Source organism: Bombus impatiens, unplaced genomic scaffold (assembly GCF_000188095.3).
Source record: "Bombus impatiens unplaced genomic scaffold, BIMP_2.2 scf_0235, whole genome shotgun sequence".
Classification (NCBI taxonomy): domain Eukaryota; kingdom Metazoa; phylum Arthropoda; class Insecta; order Hymenoptera; family Apidae; genus Bombus; species Bombus impatiens.
Genome location: NT_176654.1, coordinates 918,822 through 937,851, shown reverse-complemented (window position 1 = coordinate 937,851; position 19,030 = coordinate 918,822). Strand labels below are relative to the sequence as shown.

The 19,030-nt window shown below is 40.7% G+C and overlaps 2 protein-coding genes across 3 annotated transcripts in view; both read left to right on the top strand.

Annotated features, from left to right (window-relative positions):
• The window catches only part of LOC100742469 (transcription factor Ken 2), a 28,276-nt gene extending 14,595 nt beyond the window's left edge, over positions 1-13,681 (top strand). Inside the window, exons 2-6 of the mRNA XM_003488471.4 lie at positions 7,653-7,943; positions 8,034-8,206; positions 8,461-8,688; positions 8,788-9,079; positions 10,882-13,681. Of these exons, the coding sequence (XP_003488519.1) occupies positions 7,656-7,943; positions 8,034-8,206; positions 8,461-8,688; positions 8,788-9,079; positions 10,882-11,343 (1,443 nt within the window). The 5' untranslated portion in view covers positions 7,653-7,655 and the 3' untranslated portion in view covers positions 11,344-13,681. The remainder of the gene's footprint in view (positions 1-7,652; positions 7,944-8,033; positions 8,207-8,460; positions 8,689-8,787; positions 9,080-10,881) is intronic.
• A 417-nt stretch (positions 13,682-14,098) lies between these two features.
• On the top strand, positions 14,099-19,011 carry LOC100742342 (apolipoprotein D-like). 2 transcript variants are annotated; one of them, XM_012384126.3, is made up of 5 exons: positions 14,099-15,540; positions 16,690-17,034; positions 17,275-17,405; positions 17,728-17,968; positions 18,321-19,011. In XM_012384126.3, exons 2-5 carry the CDS (start codon positions 16,921-16,923, stop codon positions 18,744-18,746), a joined length of 912 nt encoding a protein of 303 aa, XP_012239549.1. In that variant the 5' UTR covers positions 14,099-15,540; positions 16,690-16,920; the 3' UTR covers positions 18,747-19,011. The 2 variants fall into 2 exon arrangements, with proteins under 2 accessions (XP_012239549.1, XP_024222538.1); XM_024366770.2 differs by having other exon boundaries at positions 14,099-16,470; positions 16,502-17,034.
• The last annotated feature ends 19 nt before the right edge of the window (positions 19,012-19,030 follow it).

Below are 19,030 nucleotides of genomic sequence, written 5' to 3'. Positions count from 1 at the left end.
ACGAATCCTCCGTCGCTATCCTGATCGTTGTTATTTTTGACACGCGCCTGCTCCGTATCCGCCAGTGATCCGTCATTGCGTTTACCGATGTCGGGCCGATTCTACCTTTTAATAGCCTCCACGGACAAGTGGATAGGATAATAACCAGTTTCGTGGCGCAACGCACTTATCGAACTTGCGATCCAGAAACGTGTCTCCGCATCATTGTTTTCCCCGAGCGTGAAAGTATTTCGAAACATACACACGCAGACCGGACGGCTGACTACCAACATTTCAAGCGGAATAATCTATCCGAAGAATTTCTACGTATCGCGCTCTCCGTTCGATCGAACAGATCGTTTTCCTTCTTCGTTTTCGATTCGATCGTTGGATTTTCTCTTCGTAGCGGCGATCTTTCTTCGTTTCTCGTTCGTTTCTCGCGTTATTAGCTTTTTTTTGCAATATCCAAACGTAGTCGGGCGATTTTCGTCAGACCGGTTGAATAGCGAGCGAGCAAGGGAGACGGAGAAAACGAAAAGGAAGAAGAGAGAAGAAATAACGGAGAGAGTACGTCACAGTCGACGGAGCGATGCGCAAGAGGGAGAGCGTGAGAGACCAGTTGGAAAATAGTGATTCGAAATCGGGGAAAGGTGTGAGTCATAGGTTTCACGGGGTGTCATAACCCTGCCCTCGGTTAGAATTACGCATTTTCGTTTCTAAAACACGGTGAAACACGTTGTCTGCTCGATGAGGAATTAACGAGCCACGACGCTACAACCTCTACAGATATTTTCAACAGGAGCGAATTTCAACGGAAACATGCACCGGATGTCAACCGCAGTGTCAACCGAACCTATAGAAAAAGTTTATCCTTCTAATTCCTTGTGTTTCCTTTTGTCCATCGGTCGAAGATTATAAAACCACCATTAAACGGATATCGTGTTCTTGTCAGAAAAGCCATCAACGGCCGTGACGCGTTCGATGCAATTTCTTCTCTTGTTCGTGATATTTTGTGGTAACGCTGGATCGTATAGCCTCCCCGCAAACTTCTATGGTGTTCCAAACGAATGCTTTTCGATGCTTGTGTGCGTACGTATAAGATGCATGTACATGAGAGAGGCCCGATGAGACCGCGAAACACGGCCTATTGAGGCTGGCGAAACGTAATTGGGCCCACAAAAAATGGAGCGGAAACGCCTGGACCCCATTACAGGTCTCGTAACGAGTTCTCCGCGCGTTGCTCAATCCGCGCTGGCTGGTTCGCGCGGTTTCAGCAGCCTCGCCTTAATCCGAATCGTCACGATCTGTTCTCTTTGCGATAAATAACAAACAGCTCCATTATTTTTCAGATTCGTACGGCGCTGTAACGACAAGCAATTCCGTTCAACGGATTCCGCGATTTACGCCGTTAAAGCGTGAAAATTGGACAACTTATTTCGGTGATTCGGTCTGCCGACAACGTAACGTTTCGCGTTTGCGGCAAATATTTTTCACCTACATGGACGCATCGCTTTTTCCTTTTGTTATTTAATCGTCGATACGAAAGCGAAACGCGCGAACCGATAACGGCAGGTCATTTTGACCAACGTACATCGTTATCGGGACATCGTTGTCACGCAATTCCTTACCTTTGTCAAAAATAAGCCAGCATCGATGCAGCAGCCGCCCGTCATAAACTCAACGATAATATTTACCCTTTTTATACTATCGGTTTGTATTTGACAGCGTCATATGTATAAACAGTACTTCATACATGGATATCGTTCGATAGCTTTTTCACATTTATATCTAAAATCTTTACCTTGCACAGCGTTGCTATCGGACAATTTTTAATGAAAAGTGCAAACGGTAAAAGAAGTCGTTGTCGAATACGGAAAATCTCGCGAACAATATCGTACCGTTTAAGCAATTCATTTCTCGATACTAAAGACAAAGAATTAATTTCAGACTTTTGCTCGTTCGACGAGAAAGGATCGTTCTTTCGGCAAGAAGAAAGACAGAAAATTTCATCGCGGATAAATCGCAAATTCGTTCGCATACGTGTTCCAACAATTTCAATGGTGTTTGCATTAAACGATACATTGTCACCGAGAATAGACCGATAATCGAGGATTATCGTCGGAAACGATAAATATCCTAACCAAGTCCGTGTGCTACGTGTAAACAGTTAGGTTCGAACAGTCAATTGCATCGGTCAATCGCGCAGAATGATAATTGTCTGTACGGGACCTAGACCAACATAAATCTGAACCTAGTTTTAAGCACGTCGAACCGCGTGAAATAAGATTCTCGGCATCGACCAGCGTTTTCTCCGATCAAGGCCTCGGTTTTTCATACGAGAGCTGAATCTTTTTCACCGGCCGATGCTGGTGCGAGCTTCCCTCTCTTGGCCCCGCTGTCTCGCGCTTTAATTTCCAGCCTCGACATTTGCGTAACCCAGTTTCGCCATTGTTCGATTCAATGGTAGATCGTAACGTCCGCCATCCGGATAGAAGATTATAATGCTCGCGTGTGTGTGGCACTGCGCATCGTTACATCGACATAGTGTGAGTGTGAATATGTACGTGTGTACGTGTGGTGGTGTAGTCACGAACCGAAAGTGTAAGTGCACACGCGCGCATCGCTGCCGCGCCACCGTATTAGTATGCGAGGCGATAAGCAACCGACGTCCACGGAGAGTTCGCGCAACGAAATTTACGAATTCCAGCAACTTTCTCCTCTCATTCTTATCTTTAGCTCAACCTCACGAACTCGTTGCACCAGTTCCCACTGCATCGTCCCCTCTTTTTCTTCCACAAATGCCAACGTCTTTCGGACCGTCTCGATGTTGCACACGAGACGACGCGTGTTTTTGCGAGTAACTACAAAAGTTGGACGACGTGACGTATCGATACTATTTCGCAAGTTCCGTCTGCGAGGCAGAATATTTCAAGTTTACAGAAATAATACGCGAAACGCTGAAAGTTTCGCGCGTTCACATTTACCCCTGAATTACCCTTTAACGTATCGCGTGCAGCGAATGTCATCGGCGTGGACTAGGGATGCGTAAACGTACTATGCACGACCGGTCAGCTATATCGGGACGTTCGTTGATATTTGGTATACAATCGGATGTCTTTCGCTACGAATGCGTTTCCCAGAGTCATTTTATCGCCAAACTGTTGTTTCATTCGCGTCGTGTGTACCTTATATACGTAATATAAAATACAAAATAAAGCAATGAAAGTAATCAGTTGTGATATCCCGATACTTGTGACTGGTGATGTATATCCAGGAAATCCCATCGGTACGAGGCATTCGTATACCTCGAGTAAAAATTATACGCTTCGTCTATTCCACCATTTTACATAGTGAAATATCGAACATGATAAAATCAGAATAGCTGGAATATACATGCTACGTCGTAATGACGATCGTAGAAAATCGCGCATCGCCTATGGGAAACGTGCGCGCGCGGTGTATTCGATGATCAAAAGGTTAATGGATGACAGGGTCGTTTTTACGATGCGCGGATTAATTTCTTACGAGATCGCGTGAATCACGTGATGCGTGAAAACGTGTAAAACCGTACAGCACCGATATTGCCATAAATAAAGTACACTTTTCTTGTCAACGTCGCGAACTTCACGGTTCGTACTTTCTCAGTAAGAGCGTAGCACATCTATGAACGGGGAAACTTGTAAGCAAAGTTTGGCGTTGAACGTATCTGAAAAGAAAAAGCTGATTCTTGGAAACGAATCGGTTATCAGAAACGTGCTCTAATTTCGCAATCACGAGCATTCGGATCCACCGCCGAAAGCGTAGCACCGAGGTTCTTCTATTTATCAGCGCGCGACAAAGTAGAAGCCGATGTTGGTTTACCGACACGACGAGATGTATCGAAACACAGCGGATTACCAGTTGGCCACGGACTGTCGAGGAAAGAGAGCAGCACCTACAAAGAGCGGCAGGCATCCTGACTGGTAAAACTGGCAAACAGTTGGATCGCGCAACCCCCACCAACCGACAACTGGGCCAGAGTTTCTGCATCTAGTGGCACGGGGCCTTGCCCCCACTTAGCACGAATGGCACGAGACCCCGCCCGGCAACTCTTCAAGGCCCAAATAGAGGAAGAAAGACGAACGTAAGCGTAAGCGTGGACGTAATGCAGCCGGTCGGCCAGCGATTGACCCTGAACTTCAAGTCGTGCTTGCTAACAGCAGCAACAACAACGCAGACGCATCAGCAACCATTTCCTTATTCAGCGATTTTCTTAGTAACCGCTTCGCGAGACATTACGTGTGCGATCGAGTCATACACGCGCGAACCAGCGCGGCGTGCCGTTTCTTGTTCAAGGATCGTTCTCCTTTTTTTCTCTTTTTATCCCTTTTTTATCCTCTGTTATTCGATTTTTCGAACAGATTTATATACCGTGATATAGCAAAGCCGTAAGTTAAATCATCGGAAGCGGTAATAGCAGATAGAAACGATATCGCGGGGAAGATCGTCGATCGATGATCGTCTAGTGGAAGTATTTCGCCGATAAAACAGATAGTCGATAAAATTGACGTTTTAAGATCAGTTTCTATCGGCGTTGGCAGTTGGACGATGAGTCATAAAATTAGAGCTTTCAGAATATAAGTTAAAAACGATATAACCGTTCGCCTACGTACGCAGACAAACCTATATATCGGAAAGAATAAGTTGACATCGTACCGATGATCCGAATAAAGGCTTCTCGCGATCTCCTTATATCCCTGTTATTCTTTTCTGCTATAGGTACGTATCTACGATCGCAGCTGTACGCTGCGTTCCATTTTAGAATTCCGCAGAATAAATAGACAACGGCTAACAATATTTCGCTTCTAAGCAGAGAAACAGCAATCGATGGTTATTGTTTGGAAAAGTTGGAAAATCAGAAAGCGAAATCGTATAAATTTTATTTCGATGTGCTGTACGACGCACATCTATACAACATTGACTTTGTATTAAAAATTTCTTTGCACGGTTTTAACCGACGTTTCGTTAGGTTATGCGATTAATTTGTCTAATTATCGATTTTACAAGCTCGCTGTATAGTATACACGATACGAATAGTATTGCGATGTACGAATCGTAGCCGCGATTCTTTTACTCGCGACGTTACTCAATTACGTCAAAGTAACGAATTTAGGATGCTCGTAGTTAGCGAAGTATTCGAACAAGATACGAGGCATGGCACACCCTCGAGATATATAGGGAAAGAAAGAAACGAAGAAAGCAGCGTATGTGATTCGCGATCTCTTGCTTCGATGGAATTCACGCCCTCTTCGTGACTCTTGCCCAAGGCCTTCCCTTTCCAATTTGATCGGATCACTCATCGAAGGTCACGTCGATGAGTATCCACTTGACAAGCTCCTGTATCGTGTCAGCGTAACAGGAAAACGGTTTCGTGATCTTCATTTCTGATCACTTTTTATGCAACTAATTTCATCTTAATCCAATTGTTCCATTAAAAATCTGACATCTTTTTTTTTTATTCGAAACAGACGTGAGAAAATTTATTCTGTCTTGCGACGAAGCTCTGAGATACTCGAGATCGATCTGCTTAGGTTGATAACAGAAAATAGCATGCGTGGTTTTCTCGATCAAACACCCTCTCTAGAAGAGAAAGAACGAGTTTCGCTAGCGTTCGCGAATGTTAAGCGTGAAACTCATTGTGCCTGAGACACGTTTGACATTGCGGAACGCGTCGATGTTTACGGCATTGGTTTCATAATGTTAATTATACTTCTGCTCGCTGAGAGCATATAACGTGAAATCAAACTTTCTCTCCCGCGGCTCCCCTTGAGAAACGAACGAACGAATGAACGAACGAATGAACGAACTATTACTCGATTCCTGCGCGACGAATTTATTCAAACGTTCGAAATGAAAAGAGCGATAGACCGTTCGTTCGATTCGTTGCGTCGTATTTGTAGGCTATTAGAAAATCACATACGTCGATTCGTTATAAATAAATAATATCGGATGGTACGCGCAATTTGTTACGACGTTTCGAATAAACGTACAATTTATTTTCCGGGTAACCATATTCTGCTGCGTTATTTTCTAATCGCGAATTAAATTGCAGTGCAGTTACATGAGTCACGGTAACATTTCGTTGCGAGCTACATCGCCGGTATTCGCCAGTACTCTTTTAATAGGAAGTTTCTCGAAGAACGCGGAGATCTACAGAATTTCCCCTCTCGAAGCGGCAGATCATTAATCAGCGGGACCGCAACTGCCTAATTACGCTATTGCATCCAAGATGCAATTCTATTATGTTTATCGATGCACTGTTACTCGCGAACAATTACGTCAGTTTGATTACGCGCACACAGTTCTCTTCTCTTCCCAGAAAGATAAAATTTTATCGTTTCATTTTTCCGAGCAATAAATGAATTCAAAGTAATTCAGCAATTACCTTGAGCCCGTTAGCTCTAACTGAGCACACAAGCCACTGTTTCGTACCACTGTTAACGATAGACAGATCAAAATCGTTTTCTTCGAAATATTCGCGTGAAACTGAATTCGTCGAATAAATAGCTTTGCAACTTAATTATATAGATGAGCTATCATTAGACGCAATTCAAGTCCTTAGCAGAAAGCTGAGCGAATGTCAGAGAAACGTGAGAAACATAATCTCGGGACACGTCACCGTCTTCCGCCGTTTCTAACAGAGGCGGGGCACGGAAAGATGAAATTAGTGTAACGAAGCTGTCTTTGCATGACGCGAAGCGACGACAGCGCTTTATTGGGTTAAGGACGTCACACATATTTCGCTTATTTCGTTGTTACGAAAGAATTTTCTTCGCCGCTATCGTCGCGCTGCGGTGATAACGAGCGTCATAGTGCTTAGATTTTGCGTAAATCGTTATATGCATCGCACGATGCAGGATGTCCCAACGATGCGTAACTGATCCTATAAACGTAAAATCGAAAACTTCTTAAACAGTTTCCAATTTCGCTACTTTTAAACGACGATCGATCAGAATCAATCAAATATAAGCGAACGATAAGCAGCGGTATAATCTCTTTGATATTACAACTCGTCTCGTATATGGTAGAATTTTATATGACTTGTACGGAAGGTTTATGCCAAAGTTTCGATAGAAAGAAACACACATTTACGACAGGACGAGATATTCTGCACCCTCTTGCAACAACTGGGTCGACGTTATCAGTGAAATTTTATAAATTACGAATCAAAGTTACAAGTTTCCCAGCGAAACAAATGAAATTCTGCAAATAAGAAATCATCGTATTATCCTGTTGTAAACGTAAAATTAACGTATAAAATAGGTGTCTATATGCGTATATTTTACAACTTGTAACTTGTCAATTCGTCAATAATAATGATAATTTAAAAATGATGCACGCACTTAAAGTAGCTTAATTTCTATTAATTTTCCTTGTAAAGCAAGCATATCGTTAAATTTGTCGATCCATCGTAAGCCTCGTTATTTATTTTGTAATAAATAGAACTGGTCAGGCTCGGCAACGGACGATATTTTCACTAAATACGAACTGCGATTTCTTCGAAGCGTTCTTTTTATAAAATTCTTTAAAACATGCTTGGAGATAATTGAACGCGTCACGCAATTATATGTGCGAATACGATAATGCAATAAAGCAACGAGTAACGTAAATAACAATTGACGAACTTTTTACAGACGATGTATACTGACGGTCTCCTGACGCTCCATTATGGGAAGCATCCAGCGACCTTGGCCGCGGAGGTTGGAGCCTGGTACACCGGGGACCGTCACGTGGACGTGACGTTAGCTTGCGACGATGGATCCGTCGTCAAGGCCCATCGAGTGGTTTTGGCTGCAGCTAGTCCCCTTTTGGCTAGTCTCCTTCGTAACCCTGCGTTGGACCATGTGGTTCACTTATCCGGGGTCCGAAAAACGCAGCTGACTCATTTATTGGAATTTCTCTATAACGGAGAAGCTCTCATTCCAGTAAGCCTGTTATCTCGTTGTGTAACATTTTTCTTCGACGATGCGTCATTCGCCGATGAAAAAACATCCAAGAACGATAATATTTTACAGTCGACGGAACTCACGCCGCTAAGGGAATTGTTCGAGCTTCTTCAAATTAAGTCGGAGCTGTTCGAGCCGAATCAACCTCAAACCTCTAGTAACTCCGACCCCGAAAGGATACCCACCCCTCAGCCCTCCGAGGGCCAGGAGAGTTCCAGCTACGAATCGCAGTACGACGGCAGGTTGGTAGAGATCGACCAGTGTCGAGGGTTCGTGAGATCGTCGATACGATCGACGAAACAGATATCGTCGTTTCTAACATACACGACTATTAAGATTAATTTCTGATTCGATGAAGAGCGAGGCTGGTGCGTTCGCGCCTTTATCTTCCACTTTCGACACTTGTTCTCGAGTTTCCGGACGAATACGCGTGATATACTTAGATAATTGGAAAAAGAAACAACAAGTATGGTCGCATTGTCCGCTAACGTTACAGGCAGTCGAACAATCCGGCGGACTGTTGCTCGGTACTCATAAAAACCGAGGGATGCGAGGAGGAACCAGAAGTAGACGTGGAAGGCGTGGAGGGTGAAACTCTCCTCACGGAGAATAGAGAAGGCAGTATAGAACCGCCTCGGCGGAGGGATAGTTCGGATCCCGTAAACCTAAGCTTAAATTCTGGAACTTCCACTACTAGCGAAAGTTCGCACGATATTGTACCTAGGTAAGTTTGAAAATACGAACAAACGTTATTAAATTCTTCGTTGCGTTGCTAGTTGGTCGTAACTTGTTCTACGAGTTTTATCGCCGTACGTTTATTCAGGCCAGAAAAGCAGTTACTGGAGAGGCGAGAATCTCTAGAGGAGGCGGAAGAGAGAAGGAGGCAATTAGCGGCTCGGCTCGCGTTAGGCTTAGAACCGGGAAAGCGAAAACCCGAAGAAATACCTATCCCACCTGCGGAGGCGTATATCGTCACGCCTCATCGAAAACGAAGGCCAGGTTTTCACAACGCACCCGCTCAGAATCCAGCCTTTGTACCGTTCAATCCTGGATTCGAGACGCCGAGGCGGTTGCAAGCGCCACATCCCCTTAGCGTCTCGGCACCCCCGTACCTGGTACATGAGTATTTTCATTTTCTCTCTTACGATAATGCAAATGTTGCTATCAGACTGCGGACTTTTATGCACTTTTCATGCACATTTTATAGGAAATTTACAAATGGGAAAACACAAAACTATCTTTTCGTCAAATGCAATTGCGAGCTTCACGTGCAAAAATATTAAAAATTTCGATTTCGATTATTGGTCGTCGTAATTGATTTTCATAATTTATGGATGATGATTTACGATGATCATAATTTATGGATTTATCATGTACAAAATTGATCAAATCGTATATTTTTCTCTTGAAATCTTCGTATAAATTCATTGAAAGTCGAGTATGTAAAAATATAATTTTGCATAAATATCCGCGGTCTACGATATTATTTATATCATCTCTTTTTATCTTTCATCTATATCTCATAAATAAATTCGTAATTTGTTAATTATATGTAAACGAATCACGTTCGTCGAGTAACGTGTTATAAATAAATTGAATTTATTTAGATATTCTCTCGTAAGAGAATCGTCAACGAAAATAATTTCTACTTTGAGATGGAACGATGTATAATTCCAGACGTGTAAATTTAAAATACCATCACTTATGATATTAGTAATAAAATTTTTCAAGCTGAAACGTACAAGAGAGTCAAGTAGAACTTAGTAGAAGATAAAGAACGGACTATTTTAATTTAATAAATACGTAATACTGTTTTTGCTTTATTTCTTAGAAATAAGGTCTTAAAATCATAGATTTGTAGCGCCTATGGACGAGCAACCTGCCATACGCCGTACATCTTAGATACGAAGTTTTAGTAAACTTTTGAGAGCAACATATTGCACGCGTACAACTTGATGTGGCAGCTACTATTTGATAACACGTGTTCTCAAACATGTGAAAATATCGCAGCCGGAATTTGTAATTTTTCAATTAATGTCACTTTACCGTAAAATGAAAATTTTTAACGATCTTCAAGATCATATTTACAAAAGTATTGTAGTTGTTGTTACCAAACGCTGTTAAAATTTAAATACGAAACAACACAAGTAGTCTTTGCGTCACGCGATATACAGTTCCTTGCTCAAAATATCATTGAAAGGTTGTTCATCGATCGATGCCCGACAATCAAACCCGTATTTTTAAAACTTAGTCGCTAAAAATAAAGCCACACCAGGCATTTGTTTATTAAACGGAGATGTTATTCTCATTGTTATATGTCATCCTGTTCGTTCGATCTATAGCTTTCGAACTATGTATATGTTTGTGCAATATGTATAGTTCTTCTTACGTAGAACAAACATTCTGTGGAAGGAAATTGCATCGATAGTAGTAATAATAATGATAAATTTCAATAATACCAACTTCGAATCTACAAGATACTGGATTAATTTATCGATTAAATTAATTGGATTTCGTTGAAATTAGGTATTTGGATAACGGTAAAGGATAGTAAAAAATAGTAAGGAATAGTAAAGAATAACGCTATAAATAAGTATTACGATAGAATGCGATATTGAAGTTTCCCGTGCCTTCTTAGGAACAGTAATATTATGCAAGTTGTTACGTAAATAACAATCGAACATTTTAAACCGAGCGAAGAGAAGAAAATGGATAAAACTTGAGTTTCGTTCGATTTCGAAGTAAAGATGACAGTATAGACGTAGCATTGGCAATTTCAAACGAATAACATCAAATTACCGTAATAATCGAATATAAAATCCTTGCTTTTATAATATATTAGAAATATTTTAGAAAATTTATAATTTAGTTGCGAACAGGATAACACGTATTTATCGTGAAAACACGTATTTTATAGCAGGATAGATCAGTGACACCACCAGGAGCGTCGCATAGACCACCAAGCGCGGATCCAGCATCGGCGGCAGGCTTGGAACCACCTTGGGGTTCTTGGGCTTTGCCAGCAGCAAGAGCGCCTCCACCTCCGCCGACGGACGACCCGCCAAAGTCTACTCCCGTTCGCGAATATCGGTGCAGTTATTGTGGCAAACAGTTCGGAATGTCTTGGAACTTGAAAACGCATTTGAGAGTGCATACGGGTGAAAAACCTTTCGCGTGTAGACTTTGCGTTGCTATGTTTAAGCAGAAAGCTCACCTGTTGAAGCATCTCTGCTCCGTTCACAGAGGCGTCATAGCCGCCCCTGACAATACCTTTACTTGTTGCTTCTGTTCGTTAAGTTTCGATAGTCTACAAGAGTTGATCAGGCATCTGTCAGGGCCGCATAATAATTTGCTACTCAGCAAAAATCTACACGACTAGCGACATGGATAAGGCGAACCGGTGCTGAATCGTCATCTCGAACGCATCTCGATCGAATATCGCGTTTCTCGCAAATTGATTCGAGCATGCTTGGATCGTGTTCAGATGAGAAAGTACGAGTGCCTTTAAATTTTCTCAGTATTCGAACTATAGATTCAGCATTTTTTTCTTTTATCCTTTAGTTTTCCCTGTCTCCATTGCTTCCGATTGCTGGCGAAAACTTTTTCGTTTGAATATCGATCTCGAGATGATAAGACCATCGTGCACAGTGTAAAAAAGTAGTTTTTCTAACTTTTTTCCGGACGAATATCTTTCTCGAAAGATATTTTAAAATGTAAAATAGCATAGCATCGCGTAGCGGCATCACACTCTCGTGCGATTAAATTTTCTTTCTTCGCGAAGATGAGAAAAGTCGAACGATTGTTACCTTTAAACGGACGAACGAAAGTGGGAACGTGTTGTTATTTTATAAAGTTTCGCGGCAAGTTTTACGGTTCTGCGTGTGGAATTCGCACAAGATCTTCGTGAATCTCTTTTCCTTTTCTGTTCGAAAGTAAAATATCTCGCAGCACCGGATCAGCCTTCCACTAAGACGTTACGTCGTTTTCGTGACCCTCTTTAAATCGAAGATATTCGAAGACGACGCAACAATCGACTACCTGTTTATTATTATAAGCGATGACCAGTAACTCTGACCAAATAACGTATTTCCGACAGTGGACGTTGGTCGGAAGTGTGTCGGATATGTTGACGGTCTGTATCGGGTAACGTTAAGAAAGTCGAAACGAGAATATATGATAAAAGAAAAGAAAGAATAAAGCAAAAGATAGAAAATATAATATAAACGAAGAGGCGAGAGTCAATTATCGTTGTCACGCGCCGAATTTCGACCAGTTCACTAAAGTGAATGCGGCACGCGTCTTCTCGTTGCGTCTTACTTATTGAAAAAGCTTTTAAACGCTTCCGTTCGCGTCACGTGACATCCAGCGAAACCTCTCGTTTACCTCAGATCGCGCGCAAACAATCTCATGTGTAAATAAGGTTAATGTTTAGTCGTAGAAACAAGCGAACGGATATAACAATTTATTTATTTTACACTTTGCAAAGGGACCAACTGATTTTCCACCGATTTCTGTCTTAGGTAGATTTTAGGTATCCTGCCCGTTAATCACCTCGAACAAATTTGCTCGCAGAGAGCTGTGTACGGTTTCGGAATTAGCGTATGGAAGGATTCGATTAGAAGGTCAGAGATGTAGAAGAAGAAGAAGAAGATATCGGCGTTCTCCTTATCCTACGAAGAGGAACATTATCGGCGAGACGCGATCCTGGAAGAAGCGACAATAATTTTTTCAAAACGGTTCAACCTGTTCGCCAACTGTTAGAATAAACGTTGCTAATGTTCTTCCGCGTATTACAATCCTCGTCTTCCACTTCATCGTAACGGTCCTTCTCCCTTCCTCCCTTGTCCCATCTTGTGTTGTTTTTCCTTGAAACGTCTTTGGTATCTCAGCGACTCGAGTGCCTTGTCAAATGGGTCCAAATTGGTCGATTGGGCAGTGATTTCATGTGTTCATAGGCTTAAGATACGTACACGTGTAAGATGACGATACGAGCTCGCTTAGGAATTGAAAGAAAGCGTTAATTAATTCACGTAGAAGTTTTTAATATCACTCGAATTAATCCAAGTTTCGTTAGGATCTAGATAGATTGTTTTAAGTAGTAGCTTTTGTTTCTCTAATTTCTTTTTTGTTGGCGCAGGACGTCATGAATTTCTTTTCTAGATATGTATTACTACCTAAGGTGCCTTGAAGAAGGGCCTCAACCTCTCTTTAGCTCCTTGGCTGTATGAAAATCTCATAATACGGAACGGACGGTCTTAATAAACGGTAGAAAATCAAACGAATTCGAATCCCAATAAATATCATTAGCGATAATGTTGTATTCGTTTGAAACTCGCACGCACATTCCATATACACGTGAATACTTTCACGAAACGATTCCTCTAACTTGTTTTGCGCAAATTATATTTTTATATTTAACGCGACCAGACGCGATTTCCAAAATTTCGATCCGAATATGCCCACTGACGATCAAACGTATCGCTAAATTTCAACCGTTTCGCTTCTGCAAGGGAACGATGTGACGAAAAAAATCAGCTAGCTGTTGCTGTTTATTGGGATTGGCAATTTTTAAAAAACGATATCGCGACTGTATTTGAAATAAGATCGTTCGTTCTATTTGCCTTCGCCATGGTATTTTTACCGCCGGGGTATCAACGGGCACGAAAGCAGAACATAGGAACGTAAGAAGAGGTTAGAGGGGTGGTGTGCGCTCTCATCAAGCCAGGCAAAAATGGCCAGCACAAAACAGTGAACGCAATGTGATACTAAATGATAATAAAGATAAAGTAATTATTGTTTAGCGTGCAACGCTTCGGCGCATCGCACGAGCGCGACTCGTGGCTCTTTCAAATAAAAAGGAAAAATCTTTCGATCGCGAGAGGAAGAAGCAAACAGACGATCCTTTTTTCTGCGAGCCGCCTAAATAATTTTTAGTAACTAACTTTTCGTCGTTTCTCTGTCTCCGATCCTCTCCTACCTAAAACCCTCTCCAACCTCCTCGTTCCCTCTTCTCGAGACGTAAGCGCACTAGGATTACGTATGCAGATTATGTTACTGTTAATTAGTTACGTTTATTGTATATATATACACAGACACAGACACACACACACATACACACACACACACACACACACACACACACACTCGCGGCCAGATGTCCCAAGAGGGCATTTCTTTTCTTCCTCAACGTAGCAAAATGTCGTAGAAATAAATCATTTTTCCATCAACGTTGAACTTTGCTTTTGACTATGTCGATTATTTAAGCGGAGAACACTTTAATTAAGGAAGTAAATTGCAATCGTGATGGTAAATGCGTATGCAGAGTTAGAAAGATCGATCGTTCGTTGTTTCCTAGAGATAAAATCGACGATGCGTATTATTTCTGCAATTAAAATTTGTAGATAATCTTGATTACGAATGAAAAAATAAGAAATGTCGTGATTCCTTTCCAAGATGAAACAATACTTGCTTTACGTTACCATATTGTATATCACTTTCCTTTCTTTAAATATTCGCTTGATTTGAAATCATTGTTCTTCGGACATCTGGTCAGAGTTTTCTAGAATTTAAGCATCTTCCGAGCGGAGAACGTTTTCCGCGTGCTTTCTTAGTGTTCATAGATTTACAAGAAATAAATTAATTCAGATGAGAAATCTGTAAAAGAAGATAAACAAGCGAGCGAAAACAACTTGGTCATATCAATATCCTTTCCCTTTCCTTTCGACCTAAGAAACATTAGATTTCGAGCGAATTCGTTTTTATCGGTTTCTATTATTCGCCAAAATTAGTCTTTAAATAATCTTTTGTTACTGAGAAATTTCAAATGAAAAAACGGGATTTTGTATATAATGCAAACGATGTGCGTTCTTTATCGAATTAAAGGTTTCGATAAGTATCTTTCTTTATCGTATACGTAGAAGTTTCTTCTGTTTTTTTTTTCTTTTTTTTTCAAGAACGATAAACGAAGAAAGGAGAACGATCTTTATCGATGAAAACTACATGTACTTCGAAGAGGAACAAACCGATTCATATAGTTGACATGGATACACACATGCACAAATTAACGTCTGAGTGAAATTTATCGAAATTTTGTTTCGTAGCGGTTTCTCGTTTATAGACCTATCGGTGCGTAGTTAGAGGAACATCTACTCCAAACTAACGGTTCGATGGTCAAGGATTTCATACAAAAAGGAACCTCGTTGAAAAACCCGTTACTGGCGGGCCACGGTTAAGAATGGTGGTATACCTTTGCCAAGCGTTATCCGTTGACAGTGTCGGTTGCATAATTGTAACGCGATAAGGAACAGCTAGTTTCTGTTTTGTTGCGAGAAAGAGAAGTGGGGTACGTTTGCCATCTATCTACTTCATTTGTGAACATAAATACGGACTCGCCAAGGATCGAGATTGTTGAAACCGGCTTTATGAATGACTACAGGAAGAGGAATAACGCTATTAAAGGTGTAAATTTCATAATCGCGCATTCTAGGATGCCTACTGCGATCTACTCTAATCTTGGTCTCGTCGCGGACGAGTAACTGATCGTGAAAACAACAAACAAACAAAAATGTGGGTCAAGGTAACTGCGAATGAGATTCGTGTAAATCGAACATAACAAATTTATGCATTCGTCAAATGAAAAGGAAAGTTTTAGATATGACTCACTCGAGTATCTTTCTACGTTCCCATTTCCTAGTATTCGTAGAGATATTTCCTGAGCAACCGTATATCTGATTTTTCATCTTAAGGTTACTAGGTAATCGCTGTATCCTGAAATTGGCTTCCTTAAGCCTTTAAGCCGAAAAATGATTTCATTTACTCCGTATTCAAATATTTCGCATATTACGCGAAATTTACCTCGACAAATGTTCGTAATTATCAAAATAAGAGACGAATTTGTGGAATAGAAGATATTCGATATTCTTATACGTTGCAAGTGACTCGATAGGCGATGGTAACGTGTTTCAGAGTTTCCTCTGTTTGAAAAATTTTGTTCGAAACATAAATACAAGTAACAGTGCTTAGAAAACGAAAAGTATAAGTAATTCGCATTAGTTTTGTTCCTGCCATTCACTTGCTTCGCTCGTATAGAACGTACAAAGAAGTTTGCCTGTGAAACTCAATTATATCAGTGACGTGTTCAAAAATTCAACAATATCCGACTCGATGAAATTTCCTTCTTGCGCTGCTAAATGAGTACTGGTATCATTTTGAAGTATCCGAAGTAACTGAAGTCCGAAGAAACCTATATATGCCAAACTATATCGTGCAAGCCCGATATTCTCTTTATTCGTACTCGAACGATATTATTATCGTTTGACGTGTTATTTGACCAGGAATTAATACATTTATAAGTCATTTGTAATGTGTAATGAAATATTGCGCTTTGCTTCAATAGGCTACATACACAGTAAATATTCGTAACTTTTCAATATCTCACATAACGCTTGTAAAAAATGAAACATTAAATTAATTTATCAAGAATTTTCCATCGGTAACGTCAACTATCGTCAAGATCGGAGAAACGTAGAAAAAGTGAGACGATCGATGTCCAGAGGATTCACCTTGTTCGCGGCCCGTTACGATTGCTATGCGTATTTAAGAAATGTTGGCGTCCCGTCAAATTGACTGACACCGATCCATCGAACAAAGGATTCTTTCTTCATCGACAAAAAGTACCGTTGTTTGAAGAAATTGCATAATAGAGCCTGCATCGGTTTGTTCTCAGCGGGTCGTCGGGTACCACCTTGGTTAAACTTCTTGCCAAGAAGTCGTCTAGCAACATTGACCAATGACCATCGTCTGGTGACCAGATTCTGAGGCCACGAAGAGTACCGTAAGAATATTCACGTGTAGGTAAAACAGGGGGGGTAGTGTCCGGTCAACGCTCTTGCGCTCCTTGGTTAATGTATATAAGAGAAGCGGTTTGAACCATGTTCACGGCAGATCAACGGTAGACATGATCGGCAAGATAGTTCTGATACTTTCGGCTTTGGCTCTGGTTCGAGCCCAGATACCCAGTCTGGGTTTCTGTCCAGATTACGTACCTATGGCGAACTTTGACATGTCTAAGGTGAGTACAGTTGACCAGTCGGCCATTGCAAACTTAACAATTCAATAGTTACTTTAAAAGCGTTGCTTCCATCGAAATGGAATATTCTTTGATATTTTATGTGTCCACGTTACAGTTTTAAAAATGCTTTAACCCTGTCGCGTCCTTTGGATCCTCCTCTTCGATCTCGAAGATTTCTTAGGTTTCAAGAGAATAGAAGAATATCATTATAACGAACGAATTATTTTCACTGTTTTCTAGTTTTTGGGTATCTGGTACGAAGCTGAGAGATACTTTCAACTGACAGAAGTAGTATCACGATGCGTAATGGCAAATTACACGATGGGTCCTGACGGCAAGTACCGAGTCAGCAACGAAGTTACAAATAGATTGTAAGCATATTTGAAAAAGTTAAAAGAACTATCTTTTTATGGTTACTTTTCGCTTCGTTTATATTTTACGTCACTCATCGAGTACGTTGTATAGTATCTGCGAAAAAATTTATAGTTTTTGATAGTATACCGATGTTTCAACCCTCGATAAAGCTGGTCACGATACCAGCGAATCTTTGAAGAGTACACTTGTTAAAAAACACGACTTACGTTTAATACCAGTAAACAGTAATAAACATGTATTCTTTGTTTTTCTTGTGTCTTTTAACGACTATGTAATCGGATCATTTAAATATGTATATATAATTATTTAAACATTTAGCACGGGGATCAAGAGGGTGTTAGAGGGTGAAATCAAGAAAGCCGCCTCGAAAGCCGAAGAAGGAAAACTAATCGTAAAATACACGATACCATTGACTCCTGAAACCAAGTATTCTGTACTCGAAACGGACTACGATTCTTACGCGGTTCTGTGGAGTTGTTCCGGTATCGGTCCGTTCCATACGCAAAACGCCTGGGTTATGACAAGAGAAAGATTAGCACCGGGAACAGTCTTACAGAAGGTAAATTTCACTTATATTTACAGATTTCATTTTTATTTAAAGCGTAAATTCCTACTTTAAATTCCTTTAAATCCTCCTTCTTTTCAGAAACAAAATTTTATTTAAATTCATTAAATATTCTACACTAGTATTTACGTTTGCATTCTCTATCTATATATCGAAACACATACAGTTCATATACGTACTTTTTATACATTTCTACAAACCGAATCTCGTTTCATCCGTTAAACACTCAGATATATAACTAATATTATGCAATCCTTGCCTTTAATTTTAAAAATTAAATTAAATTGTATATGACGAGGGATTTTATCATACAGTAGAAATATAATATAAACTTCTTTCCAAATAGGCTTACGCCGTCCTTGACAGTTACAAGATTTCCAAAACGTTCTTCGTAAAGACGGATCAGCAAGACTGTGCTTACTTAGATACGCCAAAACCACTGGAGACATCAGAGATACAAGGCGATCAAGCTCCTGTAGAAGCTCCGCAGAAAGATACCGAAAATGTTAGAGCCGCTATAGTGCCAGATGCACCGGAAGTGATCGTCGAAATGAACACGAAGGAGGACGAAAAGTTGACGAAGAAGTCTCAAACTGCTGAAAACGCGAAGAAGAAGGCGGTTAACACGGTTCCCGTTCGAATCATGGAAGTGGCTGACGCCGTGAAAGAAGATATACCGACGAAGAATGCGAAGATAAAAGAGGAGAAAAACGACGAGCCTATGAAAGAGGGAGTCGACGAAAATATGAAGCAAGTGGAAAAGATTGCGTGAAAATAACGCTTGAAAATGAAACTTATACTCGTCTCGTTCGAGACACTTCGCGTAGATTATTATCGTTTAGTTCAGTTTCGGGCTTGTAGCGGTTTCGTTCTGTCGAAACCAGTCTCGCCTGAGTTTCATGTTCGTTATTCATTCATTTCCAAGGATTATCACTTTCATGGTTCGTGGAGGGATAGGAGGGTATTTGTTTTAATTTGTGTACAAATGTAAAAAAAAAGAACGATAAAAGTTAAATAAATTGTTACATAAAACGTTGCTATGAAATTCTGATGCAC